The sequence below is a fragment of the Cololabis saira genome, chromosome 15 (genome assembly GCF_033807715.1).
Source record: "Cololabis saira isolate AMF1-May2022 chromosome 15, fColSai1.1, whole genome shotgun sequence".
Classification (NCBI taxonomy): Eukaryota; Metazoa; Chordata; class Actinopteri; order Beloniformes; family Belonidae; genus Cololabis; species Cololabis saira.
Genome location: NC_084601.1, coordinates 18,948,302 through 18,975,045, shown reverse-complemented (window position 1 = coordinate 18,975,045; position 26,744 = coordinate 18,948,302). Strand labels below are relative to the sequence as shown.

The 26,744-nt window shown below is 42.9% G+C and overlaps 2 protein-coding genes across 3 annotated transcripts in view; both read right to left on the bottom strand.

The window, feature by feature from the left end:
• trit1 (tRNA isopentenyltransferase 1) overlaps positions 1–18,955 on the bottom strand; it is a 49,898-nt gene extending 30,943 nt beyond the window's left edge. For both annotated transcript variants that reach the window (XM_061741937.1, XM_061741938.1), the window contains exon 1: positions 18,789–18,955. In XM_061741937.1, coding sequence (XP_061597921.1) covers positions 18,789–18,947 — 159 coding nt within the window. In that variant the 5' untranslated portion in view covers positions 18,948–18,955. The remainder of the gene's footprint in view (positions 1–18,788) is intronic.
• Positions 18,956–19,602: 647 nt separating this feature from the next.
• On the bottom strand, positions 19,603–25,942 carry myclb (MYCL proto-oncogene, bHLH transcription factor b). The gene is made up of 3 exons (XM_061741032.1): positions 25,697–25,942; positions 24,295–24,996; positions 19,603–22,741 (listed from the first exon to the last, which is right to left on the bottom strand). Exons 2-3 carry the CDS (start codon positions 24,932–24,934, stop codon positions 21,966–21,968), a joined length of 1,416 nt encoding a protein of 471 aa, XP_061597016.1. The 5' UTR covers positions 24,935–24,996; positions 25,697–25,942; the 3' UTR covers positions 19,603–21,965.
• Positions 25,943–26,744: the final 802 nt, after the last annotated feature.

The window sequence follows — 26,744 nt, the reverse complement described above, 5'->3', positions numbered from 1 at the left end:
TCTAAAGAGGAAAAAAACCTAATCACTTTTGTTCTCCACAGTGGATGTTTTGTGGTGTTATTTACATCATTTTTCCACAGTGCACCCCCCTCCATCACTTCACAAGTTAAAATATAGAGTGACTTCATTCCTTTGTTCGTTCATGTTGTAAAAACAACACTCGAGCATTTGGGAGTTAGTCTGAAGACTTGGCTAACAAATGACATATTAAAGACCTAATCGCCTGACTTAAACACTGCACAACAACAAAAGCTTTTATCCTTTCTTTAAAAAAAAAACAAACAGATTCAATCCCGACTGAATTAAACGTGAAGTACATTTTCATTCGAGGAGGGTTTTGTCAAGTTTTCCTAACAGCTTAAGTGATTTGATTTCTGAGCTGCAAACATGAATGGTTGGCCTACACACAGATGCTGTGCAGGAACGGCCCATCTCATATGTTCCTGGTGGGACGGGGTCCGAGCAGGACTGACATCAGGACTATTTCTCCATTTCTTGTAGCGTATCAGACGAAGTTCCCCCTTCTTATCCTCCCAGGACAACTAAAGCAAATATACACTTTATTAGGCCTTAGTGAAGTGCCAACCAATTAACTGGTGAGTGTGTGTACACACTTCAGGGATGGTAACAAGTGTTAATAAAAGTTTCACTATGTTAAGTGTCAAGGGACCAGTGTGTAACTAAATACTGCTCGTGTTTGCTCATAAACGTAGATTACACTTTATATGATGTCTTGTTTGTCTGCGGTGTCCTTTTTCCTTTTTTCAGGGGGAAGTTAATAAGGAATAGAGGACCCAAGGAAAGAAAGAAATGAAGGAAGGAAGGAAGGAAGAAACAAATGACAGAAGGTAGAAAATTTGGAGGGAAGAAAACAAACAATGAACTGAAGGACAGAAGGATCCATGGATGGATGGTAGGAATGGGCGATATTTTACTGTTCACGATGTACCGTCAAAAAAAATCCTCACGATAAGAATTTGTCATCTGGCGGTAAAAACGATAAATTCCTGTTGATGATGTTTTTGTGTAAAACTGATTTATGGTTCTGCGGTAAATCCATGCACAACGTACGTGAAGGAAGGAAGGAAGGAAGGAAGGAAGGAAGGAAGGAAGGAAGGAAGGAAGGAAGGAAGGAAGAAGGGAAAAAGCTAGGAGAGAGGAGGAGGAAAGAAGGAAGGAAGGGAAAAAAGAAAGAAAGAAGGAAGGAAGGAAGGAAGGAAGGAAGGAAATGAGGAAGGAAGGGAAGAAGGAAGGAGAGAGCAGGAGGAAAGAAGGAAGGAAGGGAAAAAAGTAGGAAGGAAGGAAGGAAGGAAGGAAGGAAGGAAGGAAGGAAGGAAGGAAGGAAGGAAGGAAGGAAAGGGGAGACGGAAGGGAGAAAAGAGGAAGGGAAGAAGGAAGGAGAGAACAGGAGGAAAGAAGGAAGGAGATGAGCCTGAAAGAAAGAAAGAAAGAAAGAAAGAAAGAAAGAAAGAAAGAAAGAAAGAAAGAAAGAAAGAAAGAAAGATAAACTCCCGTTGATACGTTTTTGTGTAACAAACATGGCGGATCTGAGAGCGAGATAGATTTATAGTTACAAAAGTGGAGTTGAATTGGTATTTTTTTTAATCGTCATTTTTATCGTTATCGGGATAAATGCCAGAAATTATCGTGATACATTTTTTAGTCCATACCGCCCATCCCTAATGGATGGACTGATGGATGGGTGGATGTCTTTTTGGGAAAATCTTAATTGGTCTTCTTCATCTGTGCCTTTCGTTATACCGTTTTGACGGTGCGTGTTGGGGGGACGGGGTTGCGTGTGCATCACCGAATGTTCTCCGGCTCTGTGTCACGCTAAAAGTCGGGAGCAGAATGGGGTAGGGCAGAGCGACTCCGGGTCCATAAATTATTCATGGCTCCTCTGCACGACACCGCTGTCAGCCAACGGGGGGTTGGGTTCCAGGAGGGGCGGATGGATGAAGGGGACCAGGAGCAAATCAAGGAGGATGAAGATTTGGAGTGATTTTTGAAAGATAAAAGGGCATGAACATACAAAGACAGAGACAGAAGGGCGCTGTGTACTTGCTACAGAGAACAGGATGCACCCTGACTCACTCACACAAACACACATACACACACACACACACACACTCTTTACATAAAGAAGAAAGGATAATAGTTTGACTGAGGTTGATGATTAGAGAGATGAATAAATCCAGAGAGGGTGGAAGATGTACTGATGTTTGTCTGTGTATTACAAAAAAAACTTAGCAAGGATGATGTCACACATCTTATTGAGCTCAAACCCATTTTTGTTCCATGAAAAGACACTATTTAAAACACACAAGGACTCCTATTAGCATCCGTCCTGCTCTCAGTTTTCCTGTAAATCCCTGTCTCGTCATCATGTGATGAGCATATGATGAGATCCTCCCACGGTTTGACGGGCAGCTCTTCTCCTCACAAGCATGAATCAAGTGTCTCCTATCCCATCCACGCAGCTCCTAACCATCGTTTTTCCACCACGGGAGCAGGACCATCTAATGCCCGTTATGTAACATCACTTTGATTTACATTCATGTGTTCTTTCAAGATGGAGTGGAAAATGAGACTGTAATGATATGATTTCCCCCTTAAAGGTTATAAAGAGACCCAAGAGTAAAACGCAGGCAGAACAAAAAACCCAGTGTGTAAATGAGAAAAATGAAAATAGCCACTGGAGTGGAACATGTGGGAGGAGGAGGGGGAGAAATAAAATTAAGACTTCCAGCCAAGGAAACAAGCTACAAATTGCACTGATGTTCAAGCTCAAGATGTAAATAAACACAGCTAATGGTGTTTATACATCTCCAGGAGGAAACCGAGAAAATATGTTTTCATACATGAAGAATCCTAACGAGCAAGTAAATAGTTGAAATGATCTGAGCTGGGGAGGGGGGGGCATACTGAAAAGATATGCAACAATCGGGTCTCACAATGGAATAGTGATATTGTATTGAAACCTAAATGATTTGTTTGGGTTGTGGTTGGTATTATATCATCCGCAGAGAGAGTCAGTTTCCTCCAGCCCAAAGGTCACCAGGTCAATCCCCAGCCCCATCACATGCTCAAGTGTCCTTGAGCAAGACACTGACCCCTCATTCCCCTACTGCCCCAGACACTAGAGGGGTCTGGAGCCTGAGTAAACGGGGAGGGTTGTGTCAGGAAAGGGCATCCAATGTAAAACCTATACCAAATCAATACGTGTAACATGATAATAACCCCTAACAAAGGGAAAATCAGAAAAAAGTTGCTTCGCTGCTCAGTGCATCATTTTATTTCAGAGGGGTTAATAAATGCATCACCGTGGCCTTTAAAAAAAAAAAAAACATTTTTTACCCTCCATTTAGTAATGATGGAATCACTGGGAAGGGAACACCTACAATGTATACAAGGGAACAGCAACCGGATCATTTGGCAGGCTGCTGAGAGTGCCGAACACGAAGAAGCTCCAAAAGGCTGAGGTTACATCCCGACTAATCCATATTCACTCCAAACGCTGTTTCAGAACCAGTCTGCAGCCGCAGCAGCGTTGCAAGCTAGTGTCAGAGAAGATCTGTATTCACATCCCACCACTGTAACACATCACCACGTCATGCACACGTGAAATCTCACTGGGACTCATCTCTGCAGCAGGTTCTTCTTAATACAGCTCAGAGCAGCTTTCCTGCTGCACATGTTAGCAGCTGCGCTATTATCAAACACAGATGCTGGCTGCAGAAACCGCCGATACCAAGAACCACTAAGTCAGCAGTGCTTTCTGTTTCAAATCAATCTTGTTGTTGACAACACCGCTACGCCGGTGTGTGTCATCCTCCGGTGACGATGACATGACACGGGCTCGGTGACTCAGCTCAGGATGCGAAGTGATCCAGAAGAGCCCATCACGACGAATCAGTGCGACGACGTAATCATTTACAGGTTCGTCCATCCACATAAGACCATAACATCTGCATTTACGGGGTAAAACAGGTGCAAGTCAGGTGCAGCCGTAATAGATTATCAAAATTCATTGTGTATTTAAAGTGAAGAGCTAAAATAAAGCTACCAAATAAATAACACAACCTGCTGCCTCTGGCGTCCTTCACGGGACGATTACTGATGTTACTGTAAGTGGAGGAATCCAGTTTTAATAAAGAGACAAAGAAACCTAGTAAACGGCCAGTAAAAGTCAATACCAGCAGGGCACGCCTTTTAAATAAATAACAGAATTAGTGAAGAAAACTGCATCCGTCTTGCAAAAAGCTGCAACACAGACGAGAGGATTAGAAAAGGACGGGGAAGGATTGATTGGTGCTGAGTGGGTTATCTTGTTGCAGCTAACGCTGGTCATATTTCACTCAATCTGAAGACCAAACAAGAAAATCCACTTAGCAGGTTTTGAAATAATGTGCAGCGTCTTCATGAATTAAGGAAGTGGACGGTAAGAAGTGGGAACCAATTCATCCCTCTTTACTCTCTAGGAAGTGTTTTCCCTCAGCGATCCCTCAGGATGTGTTTGAGAGAGCAGGATCGCCGTCTCAGCTGTTCTGATTCCACAAGATGTAATTCCCACTGATGAACTTCAAGCGCTACCGCCCTCTCCTCCCCGTGTCCCGTGTAAAACGCTTGTGAATGGACGGGAGCATGTGGCCGGGGTGTGAGTGGATGGAGAGCGTGCATGTGCGCGGGACAATGAGCTCAGTGTTCGGGGGCCGTGCAGAGCCTGCAGCCCGCACAGGCCGGGCCGGCCTTACGCCTCGCACGAGACAGCTGTTCCTCTGCCACATGAATGAGAGCGGGGGCATGTCGGAGAGGGGAAGGGGGCAGAAAGGAAGAGTGAAAGACACAAAGAGAACAAACACTCATTCAGACGTACAAACAGGACCCACAGAGGGCAGAGAGGGCAGAAGAAGAGACGCGGCGGAGCTTTCACAGGACCGGCACAATGGTGGGCCACGATCTGCACTCCATTCATGTGCTCGCAAGATGCCACAAGACAGGAGAAAGTTCAATTCAATTCAATTTTATTTATGTAGCATCTATTAAAACAGAAGTTGTCTCTAGGCATAGCATAACATAAACACTGGCAGGGTAAAAACTCCCCTAGTGGGAGAAAAACCTTAAACCAAACAGTGGTGAGAAAAACTCCCCTTTAGGAGGGAAGAAACCTGGATCAGGACCTGGATCATAAGGGGGAACCTCCTGCCGGAGACCAGCTGGGCAGAGCAGGAAAAGAGAAAACAGACAGAGAGAATGAAGAACAGAGAAAGGAGAGACACAGACACACAAGTAAACAATATAGTTGCTATTTTCCAAATAAATTAAGGCCCCGTTTACACAGAGCAAAAACGGAGGCGTTTTCATGCGTTTTGGCCGTTCGTTTACACGAAAACGCAGCTCAAAGCCCCCAAAAACGATCATTTCTGAAAACTCCGGCCAAAGTGGAGATTTTCAAAAACTCCGTTTTCACGTTTGCGTCTAAACAGAGGAAAACGGAGGAAAACGGAGGAAAACGGAGATTTAGGCTTCAGAACGTCACATTATGCACCAGAAACTCACCAGCGTCATGTGTGCGACTTGTGTTTACAATTAGTTTGGCCACCGTCAATATTTTCTTGGATTTTACCTGTTTTATATTCTAAAGTCACACTTAAAAGTAACTCCACTTCTCTGTCACTCCAAACGAAAGACTCTCGTAGCGTCTTGGAAGTAAAGCCTGATTTATGGTCCCGCGTTAAATCGCCACGTACCCTACGCCGTAGGCTCTGCGTTGGTGTAATGCGGAACCATAAATCAGCTTTAACTGGAAGTTACACGTGTCATTTGTTGATGTTTTTTCCAGGATTCTGATTGGCTGGCATGACGTTAACAGCGTTTTCATGCGGGTCCGTGTAAACGAGGATATTTTTGAAAACGTAGAGGGGAAAATATCCGTTTTTGTAAATACCCGGCTACGTGTAAACGTGGCCTAAGAATACACACACACGCTGGATTAGTAAAGATGTGTTGTTTGCTACGACACTAGCAGAGATCGACAAAAGGAAATCTTAGAAGCAGAAAACTTACATTACTTGCAATTATCAGTGATGCTTAAAGCATTTGCATATTGTCTTATTGAGTTGGGAAAAAAAGAAATTCAAAGTCGGGTTGAAATCCTCTGTGAAGCTGTGGAGGACAATTTACTTCTGCATATTACCAGTGAACACGTGTATAGCATCTCATATCAGCAGGAGGCAAGCCTGACTGACAACCACAGAAGCTCTGAACCTCCATACAGTAACGTCTCATGACTCATCAACACCCAGGAGAATACTCTGCTCTATTTTCCTTGTGTTTTATTCCTTTTATGCCCCACTAAATAAAGATAAGATCATGCTGCATCAGTGAAAATTGAGAAAAATGTTCCCTAAAGCAGCTAGATCAGATGTAAAGGAGAGTAACTGTCTAATAATTATAGATAGATATACTTTATTTATTATAAGACCTCCATACACGTTGACTTATGTAGCAGCCACTGAATGAAATAAATAATGTTGGTTTAAGTTTAATTGCCATCCTGACGCTTTGATTTCATAATTTGAACGTCCCCACCTTGATGTCTTCGGCGCCCATATTTGAACAAGAAGGATGGGCTTATATTTGATATCTCTTTCAGGTTTTCACTTGTCAAACTGTAACATGTTAATACGATCAGACACTTTTCACCATTCAGTGTTATCTTAGATGCTACTGTCATGCTCGTAGACTATCAGCTGACGTGTTTGTTAACAATTTCACGCAACATTGGCAGCCATCCGTCTGCCATGATTAGTGTCTGTAAACAGCCTTCACCTCTCGGATGAAAAACATAGACCGGGATCGCCATGGTTTTTACATTGCTGCAGGTCCTCAGGTCAAACTAGTCCCATGCGGTGACATCTTATACATGCATGCAAATCTCTCCTCCCTGAAAATGCTGGATTCAGTGTATCATGCAGCTCTAAGATTTGTAACAGATTTAGGTTTTCATACTCATCACTGTAGTCTTTACGAGAATGTTGGCTGGTCTTCTTTGCACAATCGTAGATGGGAACACTGGTATTGTTTTCTTTATAAAGCCATCTTGTGTGACTTGCCCCCTTATTTGTGTTCTCTCTTGGTTCTTAAAGTCAACACCAAAAGCTGTAGTCTCAGGCACGATAGATTGATAATGTACACTATTCCTCGTACGCGGACTGTTTTTGGGGAAAGGGCCTTCAAAGCATTTGCACCCTCGTCCTGGTATAAATTACAGAGTCATCTTAAATTGGATCATCTCCCAAGTTTGGTAGATTTTAAAGCTAGGATCAAGGTCTATCTGACTACTGAATGCACATGTTCTTTTATCAAACATTGAGTGATTATACTGTAGTGATGTGAATGCCAAACTGTTTTAGCTGTTTTTTATGTATCTTTTGTTGATGTTGTTCAATGTTGTTCAATGTGTAACTGATGTGGACCTATTGTGCTGCCTTCTTGGCCAGGACCCCCTTGCAAAAGAGATTTTAATCTCAATGGGATTATTCCTGGATAAATAAAGGTTAAATAAAAAGAAAAAAAAAACAAAAAAACATGCAAATAAGGCATTAGATTCCAATCCATTTCCTGGAAAACTGAGGTATCAGCTCAGTTAAAAATGCGCTTTCACGGCAGAGGTGCTAAATTGTTCGGCAGGTGAGGCTTTGCTGGAGAAAAAGACCTTGAAAAAGTTTGAAAGAAGCTACGGAGGCATGTACATGTTTAGTCATGCCTTTTTCTGTACCCCTGAACCACTTGACTCCAGTTCAATTTCATAATGAGGATGATCACACAAGGGGAAACGCGAGATAACGACTTGGCTAACTGCTTTCAAACTGTCGCTTCAGTGAGCCCTTTAGCGATGTCACTAATGGTACAGAAGAGTCATACTGCTCATTCAAAAGGTGCACTTGGAGAATGGACTCGGGTCTCATAGCTGTCTACAAATTGTGTCATCATTATTCTAACCTCCTCTGACAAGAGAGGGTGAAATAAAGGTAGACGGGTGAGGAGAGTTTACCGGCTGAGATGCTGCCGCTCCGTTCTGAGTCTGACAGTCGACAAAACGCTCAACTGAATAACCAATTTCACCACGATTCAATTAAGCTGAAAGACACAGATTTTATTCCCGTGTGTGCGCAAATGCTCCACTTGCCTTCAGACAGCCGAGCTGGATATGATGGGATGTCTACGGATACGAGTAAAGTGTCACCTCTTAATGCTTAAGCTGCAGATAACGTCTTTACGACCCTTGATGTTAGACCACACGACCAACTCTGTAAAAGGAGAACGACTAATGTGGTTTTTTCTATTTTTTATTCAATTCAAACGCTCTCATATTAAATTGGTGCCACTCAACGCCCTGCGCTGGGAGGTTAAAATGAATCAGCGTGTCCCTGTTTATTCAGGAGTACATAACTTAAATTGACCCTAATATGTGCGAGCTATTGGATTTCAGTGAGCTTGTGTTGGTCTAAATCATACTTCCATGCTTTTATTTCTCTTATTGTTTTGCAAAAATAGGAAAACAAACGAGAAATTAACACTTTTATCCAACTGAAAGAAACATCTAATGCCACAAATGCTCGAGGTCCAACCTAATGGCCACATGTAATGAGTCGCTACTGGTTACAAATGCTGAAATTTATCCCGGTTGTGATCCCCGGCTTTTTGTTTTTATCCATCTGTCCGAATCCCTTCTTCTGTTACACTTAGAAATGCCCATTTTCCATCTTACCCTTTCTATTCTTCCCCTCAAGGCACTAACCTCCTATGCTTCAACTATTTATCTCTCCATCTTCCTCTGCTGTTTCTCTGTGGGGAATGGCCCAGTAATGCCAGACTAATAAATCATTCATGCCGTAGCCTCAGCATCCCCTCTTTCCCTCGTCATCCTCATCCTCCTCCTCCTCCTCCTCCCCCTCCACCCTGCCACCCTCCTCCCCCATGTTGCTCTACTGTAGCGCTGACCGCATCACCACACCCGCACACTGTAATTCAAACACATCCAGACGCTTACGCGCAATGAAGATAAGAGCCGCCACCTTCTCCTGTTTTTCTTTTTTTTTTTCTTCATCACTTCTACTTTAGCTTTACAGAAAAAAACAAAAAGACTTTGAAAGATGTATCACATATTGGATGTGGGAGGCAGCACTGTCTGAGTCGCAATACTAACAAATACGTCAAAGCCCAGACAGGTCACAGCCGCACCAGACAGATACAGAGACGGGCGGGTGTGGGGGGCGGGTGTGGGGGGCGGGGTGGATTTAAAATGAGAGAAAAAGAGGTGGAAGAAGGGATGCAACACATATCTGTGCAGTTATTCAGCGCAGGATGTGCTCCATACGCAATTAAGCTGTTAGTGTTGATTCATGTGTGTGTGTGTGTGTGTGTGTGTGTGTGTGTGTGTGTGCGTAGCAACCCAATCACTACTTAAGCTGGTCAAATCACAGCGACCTGAATGTCATGTTCTGAATTTACAACCAAAAAAGAAATTCAGCCCTCTGCCGTTTGGCTCCCAGAATCCCCTTCTCCCCACTCTAATGGGACTATAAAGACCAAGATGACACTTGACAGCTTCCCTGCTGTTCAGCCTGTTTTTCACATCAGGCAGAAAAATGAGTACGCCTGACAGATCATCCTCCTCTTCACAGCTCACGTTGTCCCGAAGAGAAAGCCGTGGCATCTCCTTTCAGATGTTTATAAAGCAAAAGGTCACTGGCCACCGACACTTGCGGGCGCAACACCAACTCAAGTAATGGTGCGTGCATGTGCACAACCTGGTAAATGGCCCCCCAGGGCTTTTGAGCGCCCTTTAGTATCGGACATACAACCTCCCTCATTTGCAACAACTATCTCTCCTCCTTCGCACAATCACAGGCTCCCTTTTGTTTTTTTTACACCCTTCAGTGTAACAATCTATTTTGTGGTAACAATGAATTATTACTTAATACATCTGACATGCAAGCGTGAGAAAGTTGCTAACAAACAAGACAATACTGTTCTGCTTGGAGGGAAGATAATGAGAATTGATTTGAGTTTTTCTTTCAATAGGAGCATAACTCTACAAGGCTTTTTGTTGCAGCTGTCCTATAAATAAGAGATGAGACAATCTGATCAGTTGCCTGTATCAGGGGTCAATGCTAACGCAATTCAGTGTTCAGATATCAAGATGACCACATCAATCCAAAACTAAGTAAATAAATAGAATCAATTTAAAATTCCTTTTTTCTTCATATCAGTCATCTAGAATGGTATTTTTCTGCGGTTTATGTACTTCCATTTCAATTATTTAATTCATACCAACAAGGGTTTTTCTATGGCCAGTGCCATTATTTACAAATCGATGTAGCCAATGGCCGATTTATTTAATCTATCCCTTTATTGCTTACTATTACCCATTATTATTATTCCATCTTCTTTTGTTGATCCAAATGTTATTATTTTCCATCCATACAATAGTTTATACACATTTAAAAATGACGCACCAATTTGCTTCACCTAAAACATTTCTTATATAAATATTAAATTAAGTTTATTGAATTAAACAAGGGGTGACTGCCAGTTGTACAACAACGCAGGGCTGCCTGCAGAAAGGCTTAACCCATGCCCATTATTTCAGAAAAAGGGTCAATAATTGGCTGATTGAATGGTGTACTGATTTGTTGCTATCTGATCTATTCAAATACATACCTTTAGAATACATTTAAATTAAACGTATTATTAACTAAGCATATGTTTTTGCTCTTGTAATAGGTTCTGCGGTTTACTTCTGCCTCATGAAACCTTACACATAATACCAATAAGAACAATAATAATTATAATATTCAAGAAAAGGTATTAGCTTTTGAGAGGCAGCCAATAGCTATCTGAAAAAGAAGTGAATCTCTAGTATTGATTTGTTAAAAGGTAAACATTTCTTTTTCATTAATTTCTCCCATGCGACATAACTACACATCCTAAAACCTTGTTGAGACAGAAAATTGATGACCGTTACTGCTATTGTCATCAGTTAAAGTTGCCAAGCACCGTTGCTTACTTAAAACACTTTTCAGCTGCATTCAAGTGCTCCAGGGAAACTTGATAGTACATAAACCGCAGACTAACAATTTTTCATTAAAAAGATTCTTCTCTCAATCTCTGCTACCTGTGTGCACTAACCCACCTCTTTATCCATGTACTTGGGCTTCCTCTGTTTTCATTTGAGTCCTGAACAAATCCCAGCACGAACCGCTGCCCATGTTTATTTCTTTCCATTTGCTAACTATTTTGTGTGTGGTTGTGTCTAATTTTTCACATGTGTCTTGATTATAAAATGTACTTTTAGAGACCAGTCGGACAACCAGATACTGTGAGGCGCAAACCTCCACTGGCAGTCAATCTGATCATTTGAAAAGGGCAACGACCTCAAGACTCCTGATTACATAACAGCAAGTCATGTTATTCAAATTCAAACCACTTTATTAATCCCTGAAGGGAAATTAATTCTAATGAATGAATCTGAACACGCATATTAATGACCGACTAAAAATTGCATAAACAGAAGTTAGCTTAAAAATGCAAAGACACTGCTGGTCTCTTTTGGGATTTTGAATGTACAGCATTCAAAACAGAACTAGAAACCTCAAAAATATCTCAAGACTACGTCACACAGTATAAACAAATCATTTAAGTCTAATCAGCATTGTCAGATATTAGGTCAATGCATCATTACTAGGTAATATGCAAAGGCGGTTATTCATTAAACTGGTCGCACCTGCCGGGACAGTTGCTTCAAAGGGCTTTACAGCTGCACGGTGCATGATGACCTGCAAGCATGGATGGTCCACTCTGGACAGATGAGGAGGGAGACAGACTACGCCTCACTGGTATAATACAGTACATGTGAACATGCAGCATATATCACCACTGCTCTCATGTTTCAGATTGAGCTCTGCTCACATGAATCTCTTGGCTCCCCTCTTTCTGTTAGCACCCACAGCAACCTCTCCTCATTACAAATAACTGCGGCTGGTATGCAACGTAATGCTGTGATAAATCTCCCTCCCTCTCTCTTCTGAGATTATTAACAAATAATCTATCTGCTACAGCTCATCAGGTGTCTGATTTAACCAATTAAGTCATGCATTTTCAGCTAGTAAACTGCAACTTGGGGTCCGTTGTTGAATATACACAAATATCCATCCACTTGCATTAAAAACGCTTGGGATTCACACTCCTCCAGAATCAAGAAAGATGACTCTTTCAAAGGCAGGGAAAATCATAAATTAGGAGTGACAGTCAATGGTTTGATGCTGACCCTCAATGTACATCCACCAAGTACATTCCCAAAGGCAGAAGCATACTACACTATAAAAGGGTCACTGTGGATAGAAATTTACATCTTACATCCTGAAAATGAGCAGACATATCCAAGCATGGGAATGCCTCTTCAAATGAACAGCGTGCAGAAATGGAGAGAACTGTCTAGTTTGGTTTGTACATACACTACAAGCCCCTGGAGAGTGTTACAGGATTCAGCAGATATTTTATTTGAACAGATAGATGTTCTGCCTTTGGAAAGTTTAAAAACTACATCAAACTGTCGTTATTAAAGGCCTTTTTTCATGCAGTGGTAAAGAATATGGAATCACAAAACTAAGAGGGAAACGAAAACATCATTAGAATTTTGTTGCACTTCGTCACAAAGCTTGAATTTGCTGAGTCACTAATGAAAAACAACATTTTTCACCAACAAGTTCCAGCTTCCCCACAAAGCAGTAGAAAGATGAGCAGTTTTGTTGGGAGGATCCTTTTTCCCTCCAATTTCCACAATAAAATTGGAATCAGTTTGAGATCTGGACTGTTTTTTGGTCTTGTTATTGAGCACATCCTTCCACAAAACAGAGTTGCGTTTCATCCCTGATTATCACTTTCATTCAGCCATCCCACTTCCATCTCTGATTCTCCTCAGTCCGCTGTGGCCCTGTTCTCTTCTGTTCAAGCGTTACTGATGTTTTACATATTCCTTCACATCTTTCAATTGATTTCTTGCAGCTTCTTCATAAAAATGAAGTCCAGTTTCTGCTCATTTGTTTTTCAGTTCTGGCAAAGTGCATTTTCTGTTTTTAAGGTGCACTGCTTTACCACTGGCCTCCTTGTACCCTCTACATTTTCCTTATACAATGTTCCCATTTTTTGTACTTTTGTCATTTTCAGCTGAATTACTTTCTTGTTTTACTGCCCTTATCACTGTCAGCTGATAACTGCCTTCTGTCACTCATTTTCATTCAGGTGCTCTAGCTCACTAACGTAAAAGCACTTTTTTAACTGCAGACTTGTGAGCAAATTTAGACTTGTGCCGGTGATTGTTTTACAAATTGTGATTCCATATTTCTTTTCCCCTCTACTTGACTTTACCTGGATAAAAATAAGCATGTTTTACAAGGGTAGAATGGTTAACTGTTAACCGTCTAGGATAGATGGGAGTGGAGTAGTACACACGATGTTCAACAACATCTTTAAAAGCAAGGATGCCAGAGCAGGGTAATGTTCAGAGCTATAGCAACGACAGAGGTATAAACTATTGAGCAGCACATAGAAGATCTGGGAAACAGTGGTGGAAGCTTGGTTATGAAAAGTGATTACAATTTTTGAGCAGCAATTGGTTTCATGCAAACAGAGGGTACTACAGATGTAGAGTTTGCATCGAGAATGGTGATGGGGAAGTCCAGGGAAGGTCAGAAGGAGTTAGACAGTGTCGTTGTAGATTGGGAGAGAGTGAATAACAGTGTGCCGAGACAGGAATTGTGGTATTCCATGAGGAGAAAAGTATATTTAACTGGTACAGGATGTGTATGAGGGCAGAATGACAGCGATAAGACGTGCTGTAGGATTAACAGAGGGGTTTCAGGTGGAAGTGGGACTTCATCAAGTTTCTTAAACCCCGGCCTGTTGGAGATGTTACGATTTTCTTAAGAATGAATGAGAACGAATAAGATTTAAAAGGGTTAAAAGGATATAAAAAAATGAGCATATCTAATGTGAAAGTTAAATTAGTAATTTACAGTACTGTGCAATAGTCTTAGGTACCTTTTGTCTCATTTTAATGACACCTATATTTATTCTCTTTGTGGAACTAAAAGAAAATGAATAAACCCAACTTGCTTAAAACTAAAACGGAAAAGAATCCTAATCAATATATTTGTGAAATAGATTTAATTCTGCGCTTGGCTCTGAAGGACGTCACATCATTTACTGACTTTTGCTTGTAGGTCATGTTTAGACCTGGTATTAAGTTACTGCTTTGAGCTGTGTATTTATATTCTGATCACTCAGGCTGGACGTTACCATACCATACACGGCCGTAGAGTCATTTTATTCAGAAAAGTGTGTGTGGGTGTATGTACTGTATGTAAGTCTATATGTCATATATATATATATATATATATATATAGATAACAAAAGCAAAAATTCTGAAAGTGGAGCAAGGTACTGGGGGCCAGTGGGCAGCCAGTGTTTCCATAGAATTAAGTTTTGCGTATGAGCGTAATGCACATAAAATGTTGTCCCAGAAGACTACTTTTTATGAGCCTAACTCTCTTCGAATCTCGCCCTGCGATTCTTTTCAAGACAAAGAGGAAGAAAAGGGTCTTCCAACAAGATGGAACAAATTATTTTATTTTGGAGAAACTATTGCGACTGTCGCTTCTGCTGTTGTGAAAATAGTGAACAGAAGACGAAGGCCGTGGATGATCGTTCTCCGTCTCCTCCTTTGTCCACACATAGCGGGTCAAGAATTGGCTCTCTTTCTTTTAGGTCAAATAGTTTGGTTATATGAGTAACTACGTCACATCCAGTGATGCTGGAGATGTGCAAATGTGGGACAAAAAGTCTTTCCATTACACTTTTGTGTTAAACCGGACTATTGACATATCTGAAAACCCTCATGAAGTGTAAAAAGGTTTTTGTGGCATTTGTTTCTTTTTTAAATTCTAGGTGTTTCCATTACAGGCTGTTTTTCTTTTTTTTTGCAAGATTTAGGTTTTGAGCATTTCTAGAGGTGATGGGAAACATGACTTCTGACTTGCAGACATAGATGTTTTTCCCTCGAACAGGTGAGATGACAGCATTATCTTCAAATCGGGCTCTATTTAGGTGTCGTTGCTAAGAAACCCCTGCTGGTTCCTGGACCCCACTTTGGGAACCACCTATTTACACTATTTGGCATTCCCCCATTCACTGACAGTACAGTGATGCACTTGTGTGTGCGAGTGTGTGTATGTGTGCGTGCCATAGATAGCATGTTCATTTAATAAGTGAATAATATCCCCTTGCATGTCCAATGAACTGTGGGCTGGGGGCATGGGCCAGGGGCAGGGGGGGGTGACAATAATACAATAGGAGTGTTAGGGAGTGTGGGAACCAATTCTCCCCAGGACAATAGACACTTCCCAGTGGCCACAGCGTACCCATTCACTATCAGCTGCTGGGCCGGCATAGCACGGCGCTGAATATGCACCAGCTCAGCACAATGCTGCTTTCTCCCAAACAAGACCAGACTGTTTCCTATCCCAAAGACAACACAGGGCAGCTCTAGCCTATACACAGCCTCATTCTCACATAAGCAGTCTCTTTCTCACTAACTCCATGTCTGCATGTCTCTCCGGCTTTCTATTGCTGTCACACACACACAGACACACCAATAGAAGGGCAGCGACAAGGCAAGAGATTGTGGAGATTGTGGTTTGAGCTGCCATGTCGTAACTAGGCCACTGTTTCTTTCCACCAGAGCTGCTGGTTGTGGAGATATTCTGGGCTGAAATGTTATTAGCATAACCCAGTTTACCCACTACCAGGTTACTGCTGGAGGACGCACTCCCCACAGGGACGGACGCACTCAAGGACAATACACTTAGCAGGGGGGTGGAAGCTGGTGCTGAGGCAGGAGAAAGGTGATTAGCTAGCGAGAGATGCACTCCAAGAAATCCCTGCCAGATGTGCCTGACTGGAATTACAACAGGAATTACTGTATTTACATTTATGTATGCAAGTTCAGGTCGGATATGCTCCAGTCTCCAACCCTTTCTTTTTGTGTGCGTCCCCTATGGTTGCTGTAGCAACAGAGCCTGAGAATCAAAAGGCAAGGCAGATGAGAGCAAATGAGATAAGCGTAAGAGCTTTTGTAGTGTTAGTGCTTGGCAGACAAACACACACACACACACACACAATTGTTTCTTCACCACTACACATTAGATGACACTGGCTTATGTTCTTCTTCTCTAGGAAACCACTTCCTGTCTTATTGTTAATGTACCAAAAAAAAAAAATTAATTCATTGATGAGTATGGAAACGTGTTATATAGTTAGACAAAATGTAGACAAAATTTCCTTAAAACATTTGAAAAGCTGAGAACTATGTACTAAATAGTTGCAGGTTTTTTTGTTGTTGCTTATTACCAATTTTGTATTGAGAATTTTTTAGGTGTATTATCTGAGCTCCACGATGCAGCACAGTTTAATGCGAGCAAACACCAATCCTGCCCATATCACTGTAATGTTACTCTGGTATCATTTTGCCTTTGTCACAAAAATGCAGAGAAATTATAAAATGAGGAAAGAATTGGAAAAGTGTCTATAATTGGAGCACTATGCAGCAGCTCAGACACTCAGATGTATGCTCTGTGAACTGCACTTCAACTGTTACTGGAGTAACACACGCCGTGCGTGGGTAACACATCATTGATTTTTAGTTAATATAGTTCACTGAAAAGGCTAAAGCTACAGTAAGTGGATCTCTGGTGGATTCATTTCATTCAGAACCACGGTTATAAAGAGCTGAAGATCAGTGCCAACACCTGCCCCTCTATTTTGTGCCTGGTAGTTTTACTAACTGTCAGTGTCACCACAACCAGCAGGGATCAAAGGTCACTTCAAACTCTGTTCTGTCTGCCTCATTAGTGGGGTTCATTTAAACTGCTCCACGATCTGTGAATGAACCACTCGACTCACTGTAACAGATTGAAGAAGCAATTAATGTTACAATCCTGATCTTTGAAAAAGGCTTATGCTATCATCCATCTCGGCCAACTTGAAGCTTGTCTTAACATTGTCACTTTTATGGTATCACATTAATGAGCATATCCTTTTTTTTTTTTTTTTTTTTATAAATCTGAGGCTCAGTTTTGAGAAAGTAAGCAATTATACACGGGTGCATTACTCGGTGAATTATTGTAGGATGGTAGATGTTTGATGGTAATGGACATGTCATGAACTACTGAAACTGCACTTTTCTCACATTAGAAGCAATACTAATAATGTTAAAACAACCTTGTGGTGCTTCACCACGCCAGCTTTCCCGATGAAACACTTACACTTATATGCACATTCAAGAATGGAAGAGTATAATCAGAGAACAAAGGTGGAAAGACATCATAATCATCCTGAAACCTCAGGAAACTGCTTGTTTCTGCACATAGAGGACTGTCTCAGAAAATTAGAATATTTTGATAAAGTTCTTTATTTTCTGTAATGCAATTAAAAAAAACAAAAATGTCATACATTCTGAATTCATTACAAATCAACTGAAATATTGCAAGCCTTTTATTATTTTAATATTGCTGATTATGGCTTACAGTTTAAGATTAAGATTCCCAGAATATTCTAATTTTTTGAGATAGGATATTTGAGTTTTCTTAAGCTGTAAGCCATGATCAGCAATATTAAAATAATAAAAGGCTTGCAATATTTCAGTTGATTTGTAATGAATCCAGAATGTATGACATTTTTGTTTTTGTAATTGCCTTACAGAAAAATCACAATATTCTAATTTTCTGAGACAGTTCTGTAGAACCAAGAGAAGAGGAAATATTTTGCTGCAAAGTACCGGACCTGTTGATGATAGACATGTGGAATTATCATGTTGAGCAACCCCAGCTGGTGAATTACAGTTCATGAATTATCTACCTGATGTAGCACCTCTCTAAATGATCTAAAAGAAATGAGCAAACCCTGCCAGCACTGACATCTCTCTGAAGATCTCTCCAGTCTTTAACCACATCTGCATGGCACGTAGCTGGTCATATTACTTGAGCAGCTTGCAAACTTGTAGCAATGGAACATGTTAACCTTTTTACTCTGTCTCTCTGGTAGAAATCTAAGCTACAGTGAAATCTATCCAAGGCCTCGAACATGTAGAGGAAAATCTCTGGCTGCGATTACGTCAGTGGTGACACAGCTGCCAGAAATACTGTGTTACAGTCAAACCCTCACTGTTATTATCAAGTTATTTGGATACAGTAAATGCACTTATAGATATATAATTATTTTTAACTTCTAGTTGTTTTTCTTAAATTGCCTTTTTCACTGCAGGGTCCACACTAATGCCGCTCACACATAATAAACTGTCGTTTTCACACATCGGAGGTGAACTTTCCTGCAGGTTGCGATCTATGACATCTTTAACTGCCGATTGCACAAGGAAAATCACGTTATAATATTCATGCATATGGTATTTTTCATGCTCTGACGCACCGCTTTGCTATCGTTTACTGTCGCGGTAAAACCTGACGTCCTGGAAATCCTCAGCTTGATCGACGCCAACATAGTCAGCATTCAGCTCCTTTGCAATCAGATCTACATCCACGGACCCGCACTGACACGTTAGTTATCCCTCTACAGTCGTGTTACTCCAACAATCTCGGTGTCATCTTGGGCATAATGGCTGCGGTGTCAAGGACTTTCTGCGCATTTCCTGCGGTCAACGTGGGTCCTACCTGGATTGAATCGGCGCTGATTATTTCTCCCTGAAGCCGTTTTCCGATTTCGATGGCAAGCTTGGACTTGCCGGTCCCGGTAGCTCCTAAAATCACCACTAAAGACGGGACCATCGCTCGCCGCAAGACACGCTGTACTCCGAGAGTGGAAGCCGCCATGATGCTTTCTCCTCGGTGCCCAGCTGACATCTCCGCGCATGCGCAGACCGTGTAAACAGAGGACGACGACTCTCCGGTTACCTGGCAGCCGTTACCATAGAGATAAGAATGCGAAGATATCCAGCAAGAAATGTATTTTTTATTGATTTCTAGTAGGAAAAATGGTCTGATCAGTTGAATTCAATATTGTATAATCATATCAGACCGTTATTCTGACGAAAATCTTTGTAAACAGAAGCGAAAGTAATAATTAGTAATAGTAATAATTTAACTTGGATTGTCTCCTGCATTTTTATCTCTCAGTAACTGGTTTCATTTGAAGTAGCCTCAGACCTCGGAGTTAATCAGCCAATTAAGTACCATAACAGACAAATTGTGCTAAGTGATTATATAATTCTTTGCATGGCCATGTTCAGCAAAGCTGGTACTGTTTCTATGGAAACTGTCAGAGCCCTGCAGCTAAGATGCTTGTTGCCATGGTAAAAAATGCCCAAACTGGTTACCTTGGAGATTTTTAAGAAACAATGGATGGGGAGAGGGATCATTCATTGATAGAAATCTTTTTTAATGGAGAACATGTGTAAACACACATTTCCTATCCACTTCAAAAGGCAAGAGATAAAATATAGACCAGACAAGTTGTTTATGATGTCAAACCATTTAATTCTTTTTTTTTTTTTTTACTCTTCATACACAGAGGGTTGTGAGGTACAGAGAGGGGGGAAAAAGTGCTGAGACAAGGCTCCAAAATAATAATTTGCCACAACTGAACTCCCAAAGTACATAACCCATATCCACTGCTACCATTACTGTGCCATAGCGGAGAACAGTGACCAAGACGAATTAAATTAAAGAAATCAGTGCAAGCCAGTAACATGGGTGCACCCAGTTGGAGAAAAAAAATAAAAGACTAAATCCTTTCAGGCCAACTGGTGGTTTGTGCTGAATTAATTTGCATTTCTTGAGGAAAAAGAGCATTATGTGTCTACTCATTACTGTGATGGCTTTTAAGATTTTCTGACATGTACAGCATATTGGAATAGTATTTAACTCAAGCAGAGCCTACAGTGCTGTGACAGGGAATACAGACTACGGTATATGGATTTCCCTGAGTGCTGGTAACACAGGGCATGCTACTGGTCATTTACAGTACAAGATGCAGGACTACAGTCTCCTGTCTGATAGCTTATGGGACAACAGGGAGCTCCAGGCTTGCAAAAAAGACAAAAGCATTACTATTAAGGTTAATAATGGCCTCACACACAGCCAGAAGTTTAATCGGTAGATCCTCTTAAGTCCCCCCCCTCTCCCACATAGCATTCACGTCAGATGTAAGACTGCGCTATGGCTACAGTGATTAAATTGAATACAGGAGCTCTCCGGAGAGAAAGCAGACACACATGCCAATTTTCAGCACGTAACCACCAATACAGCCCTGCCCGCTACAATAACAGAAACAGTCATTTGCTCACACTGAAACACACGTCTGTAGGAAAATATAGTATAAAACTTTCATCAAGTCTGACTTGTACAAATAAACTCCAGAGACAGGAAAGTAATGAAAGAAAACAAAGTAGGCCTTGCAAAGAAAAACAAAACATTGCAACAAAGTGGCTAGTGTGATCAATGTTCAGAGTGTTTTATTTTGTCTCTTTTTATAATAATTTTATTAACAAAAATAGAAGCTTTGAATCATCTCTGAAAAGCCAGTAAGCTTGGCCCAGGTTTGGGGCACGGGGCCCCGACAAAAAATTAGGATGAGTAGACAGCTCTGGTTTCGCTTTGGAAGGGTCTGTACAGAAAATGATCCATATACACAAACATCCAGCTGCATTTTCTATATACAATGAAAGGCTTCTAGAGGCATTACACCAAAGACAAAAGAAAATTGCAAGACAAAGGAAATACAGTTGTAACTCAGTTGGCCTCTAGCAGAAAGATGTCATTTTTGACGTCGTTGAAACAGAATCATATTAATCCAATCCTGGAATTGAGTTAATTAACTGAAGCCAACATCCATCTTTTGGCTGGTGTCAATGGCACAAAATTAAAGAGTTAATTAAGTATTTTAGTAGTGTTTTGCATCACTTCATCTCCAAAAGTGCTTGCATGGCAAACCTTTTTTTTTTTTCCCCTCTCCAAATTACGGCTACAAAAAAAAATGGGCTGCTGCTGCTGCTGTCGAGACGTTTGTGGTGCGGTGGTGAAATACTGAAGTAATGATTAGAAGCTGCAGGCACAGACGCTAAAACTCAACCTCATCTTTTCCAGACATGCAGAATAAATAATATTGTGTCCCTCTACCTTTTACAGTACTGCTACGCATTTCGGTTTTGCATGAAGCAAGAAGTCTCTATACTGGTGATCGGGGGAAAAAAGGAACAGGGAGGAGGTTTGAGAAGAAAGGGACGTAAAAAAGGCAAATTGAACGGAGACAAACGTGGAGCTGAAGTGTTACAGGCGACTTGAAATTTCGAAGTTGCATGCCAAGCAGTAAAGAACAGGGGTCGTAAAAGAGATCAGATGTATAGGGAGGTCTACGGAGAAACTTCAGGGGAGACACCACAGCTGTGCAAGCACAATAAGCCCCGTTACAATAGAGGGAAAGTCTGAACAGTGCAGCAGTTAACACAGAACAGTTGTAGCCGTTTATTTAATAAACACTGCCATGTTCGCAACAGGCCTTCCTGCAGCAAGCGGAAATCTTACGATATTTCAAGAGTGGAAATATGACAGTTTAACACTTGTTGAGTGACCATGGACACACGCCCATAAGATGCCCCTCAGCATCAGTCCGTAGCTTACTGTCCTGACAGCCTGTCAATCACTCAGAGGCTAATGTGCAAAAACAGGAAATGAGGAAAAAATTAAAAATACAAAAAAAAAAAATCCACCTGCACTACTTCAGTATGAGCAACTCAAAGTGAACAAGAGTGTGTTTTTCTCCTTCATGTAGTCTCTTTCAGTTCTGCAAGCGCGTGCGTGGGAGACGACAGCTGATCCTCCCGCGCCTGCCGCTCAGGAGCGCTTGAGCTGCGCCAGCCTCTGCAGCAGCTGCAGCTGCTTGGCCTTCAGCTGCTTCCTCTCGTGAGCCCGCTGTCTCTCGCTGGCGTGCAGCTGCTGCAGGTACTCCGTGGCACGCGTCAGGATGGCCACCTTGGGAGTCTTGGGGCAGTCCGCCAAGCCCGGGATCTCGTCCCGTAGCGAGAGGAAGCGCGAGCGCAGGTCGTTCCGCCGCTTCCGCTCCAGGAAGTTGTGCGCCCTGCGTTTGTCTGTGTCCTCGCAGTCGGACGACTGCGGGCTGGAGAGGTGGGAGAGGGGCTTCGACGGCGAGCTCTGCGGGTGGTAGGAGGAGGAGGAAGGTGGAGATGAAGGCCATGTGGATGAGGTAGGAGAAGCGGCGCAGAAGTTGGGGGACTCCAAGCGCAGCCCGGCGGCTGTTACGGGACACTTGCGGGTGTCCGAGTTCGAGGGGGCGTGGCCGGGCTGGGGCTGGTGGTAGTTAAAGTTCTGCTGGGGCTGGCTCACGGGGGCCGAGGCCTCCTGCCGGACCTTCTTCCGGGGCGGCTCAGGAGCCGCCGGCAGCGTGTCCGGGGAGGGGGCAGCGTAGTTGTGCTGCTGTTGGTGGATGGAAATGTGGAAGCGCTTCATGCCGGGGTCGTGCGGGTCGGCTCGCACCGTTATGGTGACCGGCTTCCGGGTGTTGACCATTCGACGAGGTTTACGCTGCCGCTTGTGCTCCACTGTCACCACATCGATCTCTTCTTCATCCTCGTCATTGTCATCTTCATCGTCTGAAAGGAGGAGAAAAAAATATATAAGACAACAATCTAAAAAAAAAGTGTGTTGTACACATTTGATAAAAATGCAAATGGGCAAAACTGAGCCTGTCGACACACTCGTCTAGACCGTAACCTCTGCAAGCCCACTGGCCAGTTCTGTGAAAACGAACTTCCCACAACCTAATGAAGCTTTGATGACCTTTGACATGCTACAGAAGACACGCCTACAAGACGCTCCATCATCCCTCCTGCAGGTCAGTCTCCGTCAGCGCTGGAGATTCCTTTCCTGCATTCATGTGTGCAGAGTGAGGATGAGCGAGGTTGCATCAGGTGAAGACGCACTGAAGTGCAAAATAGATCATTCTTCAACTTGTTAAAACACGCCGGCTAATATTCTCCTCAGCATACTTTAAAGACCACAGGCAGCTCTTTTATTGGAGTGGAAATGGTACATTAAGGAAACACAAAGAAAGGTCTTATAGACTTGTTTCAAACAGACAATCTAAGTTTCTAAGAGCAAGCTTTGGACCTATCCAACCCCCCCCCCCCACAAAAAAAAACAACACACACACAAAACGAGCCTGACATGGCTCTCTTCAGGCAGAACCACACTTTTATACATGCATTTCCTACCACCGCTCAGTCTCCTCCTCTCTCATCACATATCATGCCCAGAAATACTTTGAGATACTCCGTCTAGCTCGTGTCGGGGAATTCCAGCTCAGCTCGGCCCAGCCGACCTCCTAAATAACTAATCCCGCTCTATTCATTCTCCAGCCTGGCGCGGACCAAATCCACCCACTGACACAATTGGCGCCAGAGCCTGTTGAGCGCAAGAATGCAGCAACAAGTTCTTTGTGACATTCCACACACCATTATGCATGGTCCAAACTGGCGTCACATGGCAGCCTACATACCGAACCTCATCATATGGGTTCTGGGAGTGGAAAATCGGGGGGGGAAAGTAGGTCTCGAGTCCCGGAAAATTAAAGACTAGATTCAATAGCTAAAAAAGAGAGGAGCGCCTGTTCCCTTCTTTTTGTTACGTAAAAGTTCAAATAACTAGCACTCTATTGAATTAATGTGAAAAGCGAAGAGAAGCGGAGAGGACGTCGTTGTCATAAGTCAGACTGGAGGAGCGGGAGAAGAAGCAGCTGGTCTGCTGGAGCGCTGCCAGGCAGCAGATGTTTCAATGGGTGTGTCGCTCTCTGGGCTTCAAGCATGTGTTGCATTCGCCGAGCTAACGCAATGCAGTCGTGGGCCATGCCAACTAATACTGTCACATACCGACTGATCAAAGCAGAGCAATAACAGTCAGCTGAGCGAAAAGATCCGAGACCCTCACAAAAGAAAGATCAATATAAATGTATGAGATTAACAAGCAGGAGATGACAACGTTCGCTTTCTTTGAAAATAAAAGGAAAATATGGAAAGTTATCTTGAGGCGCGTTTATTAACTCTTAGCAAGATAAGCGAGTGAAACTCAAAGCTCATTTCCAGTCAGAGAGACTAAAACGCTACAACCAGAAGCTTCAGTGAAGCCTTGGAGCTTATCCGTTACTGACCTGATGAATCGGATTGTGACTCTGAACCCGAGGACACCTGTTTCTTGCATCCGCCGCCGCTGACGGGGAAAGTAAGCACGGCGGCCGGGTCCACACAGTCCGCGGCCAAGCCGCTGAGGGCCGGCGGCTCCGAGAGGCTGCCCTGCGCCCTCCCGGGGGACGTCACGTTGGCGCACGCCGCCACTTTGGCGGCCGCCGCTGCCCCCATCCCAGGACACGGAGCGCATCGCTCCCCGACCACCCTCTCCAGCTGCTGTCCGGCCGAAAAGCTGCTCCACATGCAGTCCTGGATGATGATGGAGCTCAGGTTCCCGAAGGAGTCATTGGTCGTCGCCAGCTTGCACGGAAGGTCCTGCAGCTGCTCATCTTCCTGCCCCAGGAACTGGGACACCCACTCCAACTTGTCCCCGAGGGACGGGCACAGCAGCCCGACCTTGCCCGACCCTTCCACCGACCGGATGGGGGACATGGGCGGGGTCGGCACTAGCTCAAATTTCTTCCATATGTCCTCGCTGGGCGCGGTGGACTTGAAGAAGTCCTCGTCGGGGTCGTGGTCGTCGTAGAAATAATGCTGGTAGTGGTCGAGGTGGTCCATGTCCCAGTTTTCATAACGAGGGACGGCGGAGCCAATGCCTGGCATGGGGGCTGCAGGCAGGCAGGCAGGAGGGGGGGGGGGCACAAATCACTCCCTGTTGCCTCTATCTGCGGAGAGATGCAGAGTCAAGGGTTGGATCAGAGCTCAGCTCATCTAAATAGTCCCACCATTGTCTGAAGACTTCACAGGAACCAGGGTGATTACTGATTCCACTGGTAAACACTCTTGCATTTCAGGAAACCACAACACTAAATGTAGAGCAGATTAAGTAAGACTATTAATGGTGGGGTGGGAGGGGTTGGAGGTGGATTAAACCCAAGCATACTAAAGTATCCTATCCTTACATGTGAGTAAAACACCCTTTGCTGACATGCATGCTTTAAAAACTGTCTTGTGGCTTGCTGAGAAGTGCAAGTTTCGCAACCATGTCACATTACATAAGTGTGTTTTAGTAGTAAGTCGCCTGTAGTGTGACAGAGAGCTGAGAGGAGGGAGGATGGAGGGGGGTCGGATATCTGCTCAGCAGAAAATAGACTGATTAAGTTAGATGGAAATAGATCAATTGGATAGACAGGTAGCGGGTTTGGCCTGCCATGGAGCCGTATGTGGAGCATGTGCAGGTCCTCGTCCTCTCAGCTCCATTCAGCTGCAAACGCCTGCAAACCCACCAGCCTCAAAACCTGCAAACTTTTAAACGCTCCTTTCAACGCCCCAAACACCAGTTTCCGCGCTTGTGTGTTCACCTAATCACCGTGGGATTTAAAAATGTTTTTTTTTTTTTTTTTACAAGTAAATTAAATATGTTACCTGGTGCTGAGAGTGATAAAAACGCTGTGAGTCTTCATAAATCCACCGCCTGCAGTTAAAGCGTCCAAAAAAAGCGGCAGCCTCAACGAGTCCTTTCGGGTAGTGAGCTCCAAGTAACAAGCTTTGTTTTTCTATATTTGTGTTCTTTTTTTCTCTTTTTCGGAGGCAAACAGTTGAGTGAGGTTAATGAGTTCGCTCGCTCGCTCGTGGGCGCGCACAGGCTGCAGCTGCGGACACTTTCTGTGCAGACTGCTGCACTATATGATCCGGCGGAAGGACAATTTGGCTGTTATGCATGAGGGGCGGGGCCGTAGTAGCGGAGCCACGCCCCCCGTTTAAAGGGACAGTACACTCAAAACACACACCCAAAACAGACATGAGCACAGGACAAGACAAGTTAGCTGGGGTCATATTTCTATTCCATTACCGAGATCAAATGCAATGAAAAGAACTTGTATGTACAGGGCCATCTCACAGTGGAACAGGTTGCCATATACCATAACTAAAGCAACAAGCAGAGACAGTTTCAAAAAGCAACTAAAAAGGTTATTTTTGGGTACAGACATAAACAATGGTTAATATATATGTTTGCAGGGGCGTCAATTCAGTATGGCAAGGTATGGCAGCCGCCACACCTTGGCTTCAAGGGGTAAATGTAAATGTTTGTTTTTTTAAATACATTTATGGAATTACTCTGTGTCTCTTTGTATTGATTATTCTATTACTTAATACATATAAAATAACTACAAATGCAAATCAGAACATGATCGATTTCACTAGTTATTATATACTGCAAAAACTGAAAATCTTAACAAGAATATTTGTCTTATTTCTAGTTAAAATGTCAAATTTTTAGTCAAAAAAAATCTCATTACATTAAAGACAAGACTCAAAAACAACCATTTTCACCTGTTTCAAGTAGATTTTCACTTAAAATAAGTAGAAAAATCTGCCAATGGAACAAGATTGTTTTGCTTGTAATGAGAAGATAAATCTTGTCCCACTGGCAGATTTTTGTACTTATTTCAAGTGAAAATTTACTTGAAAC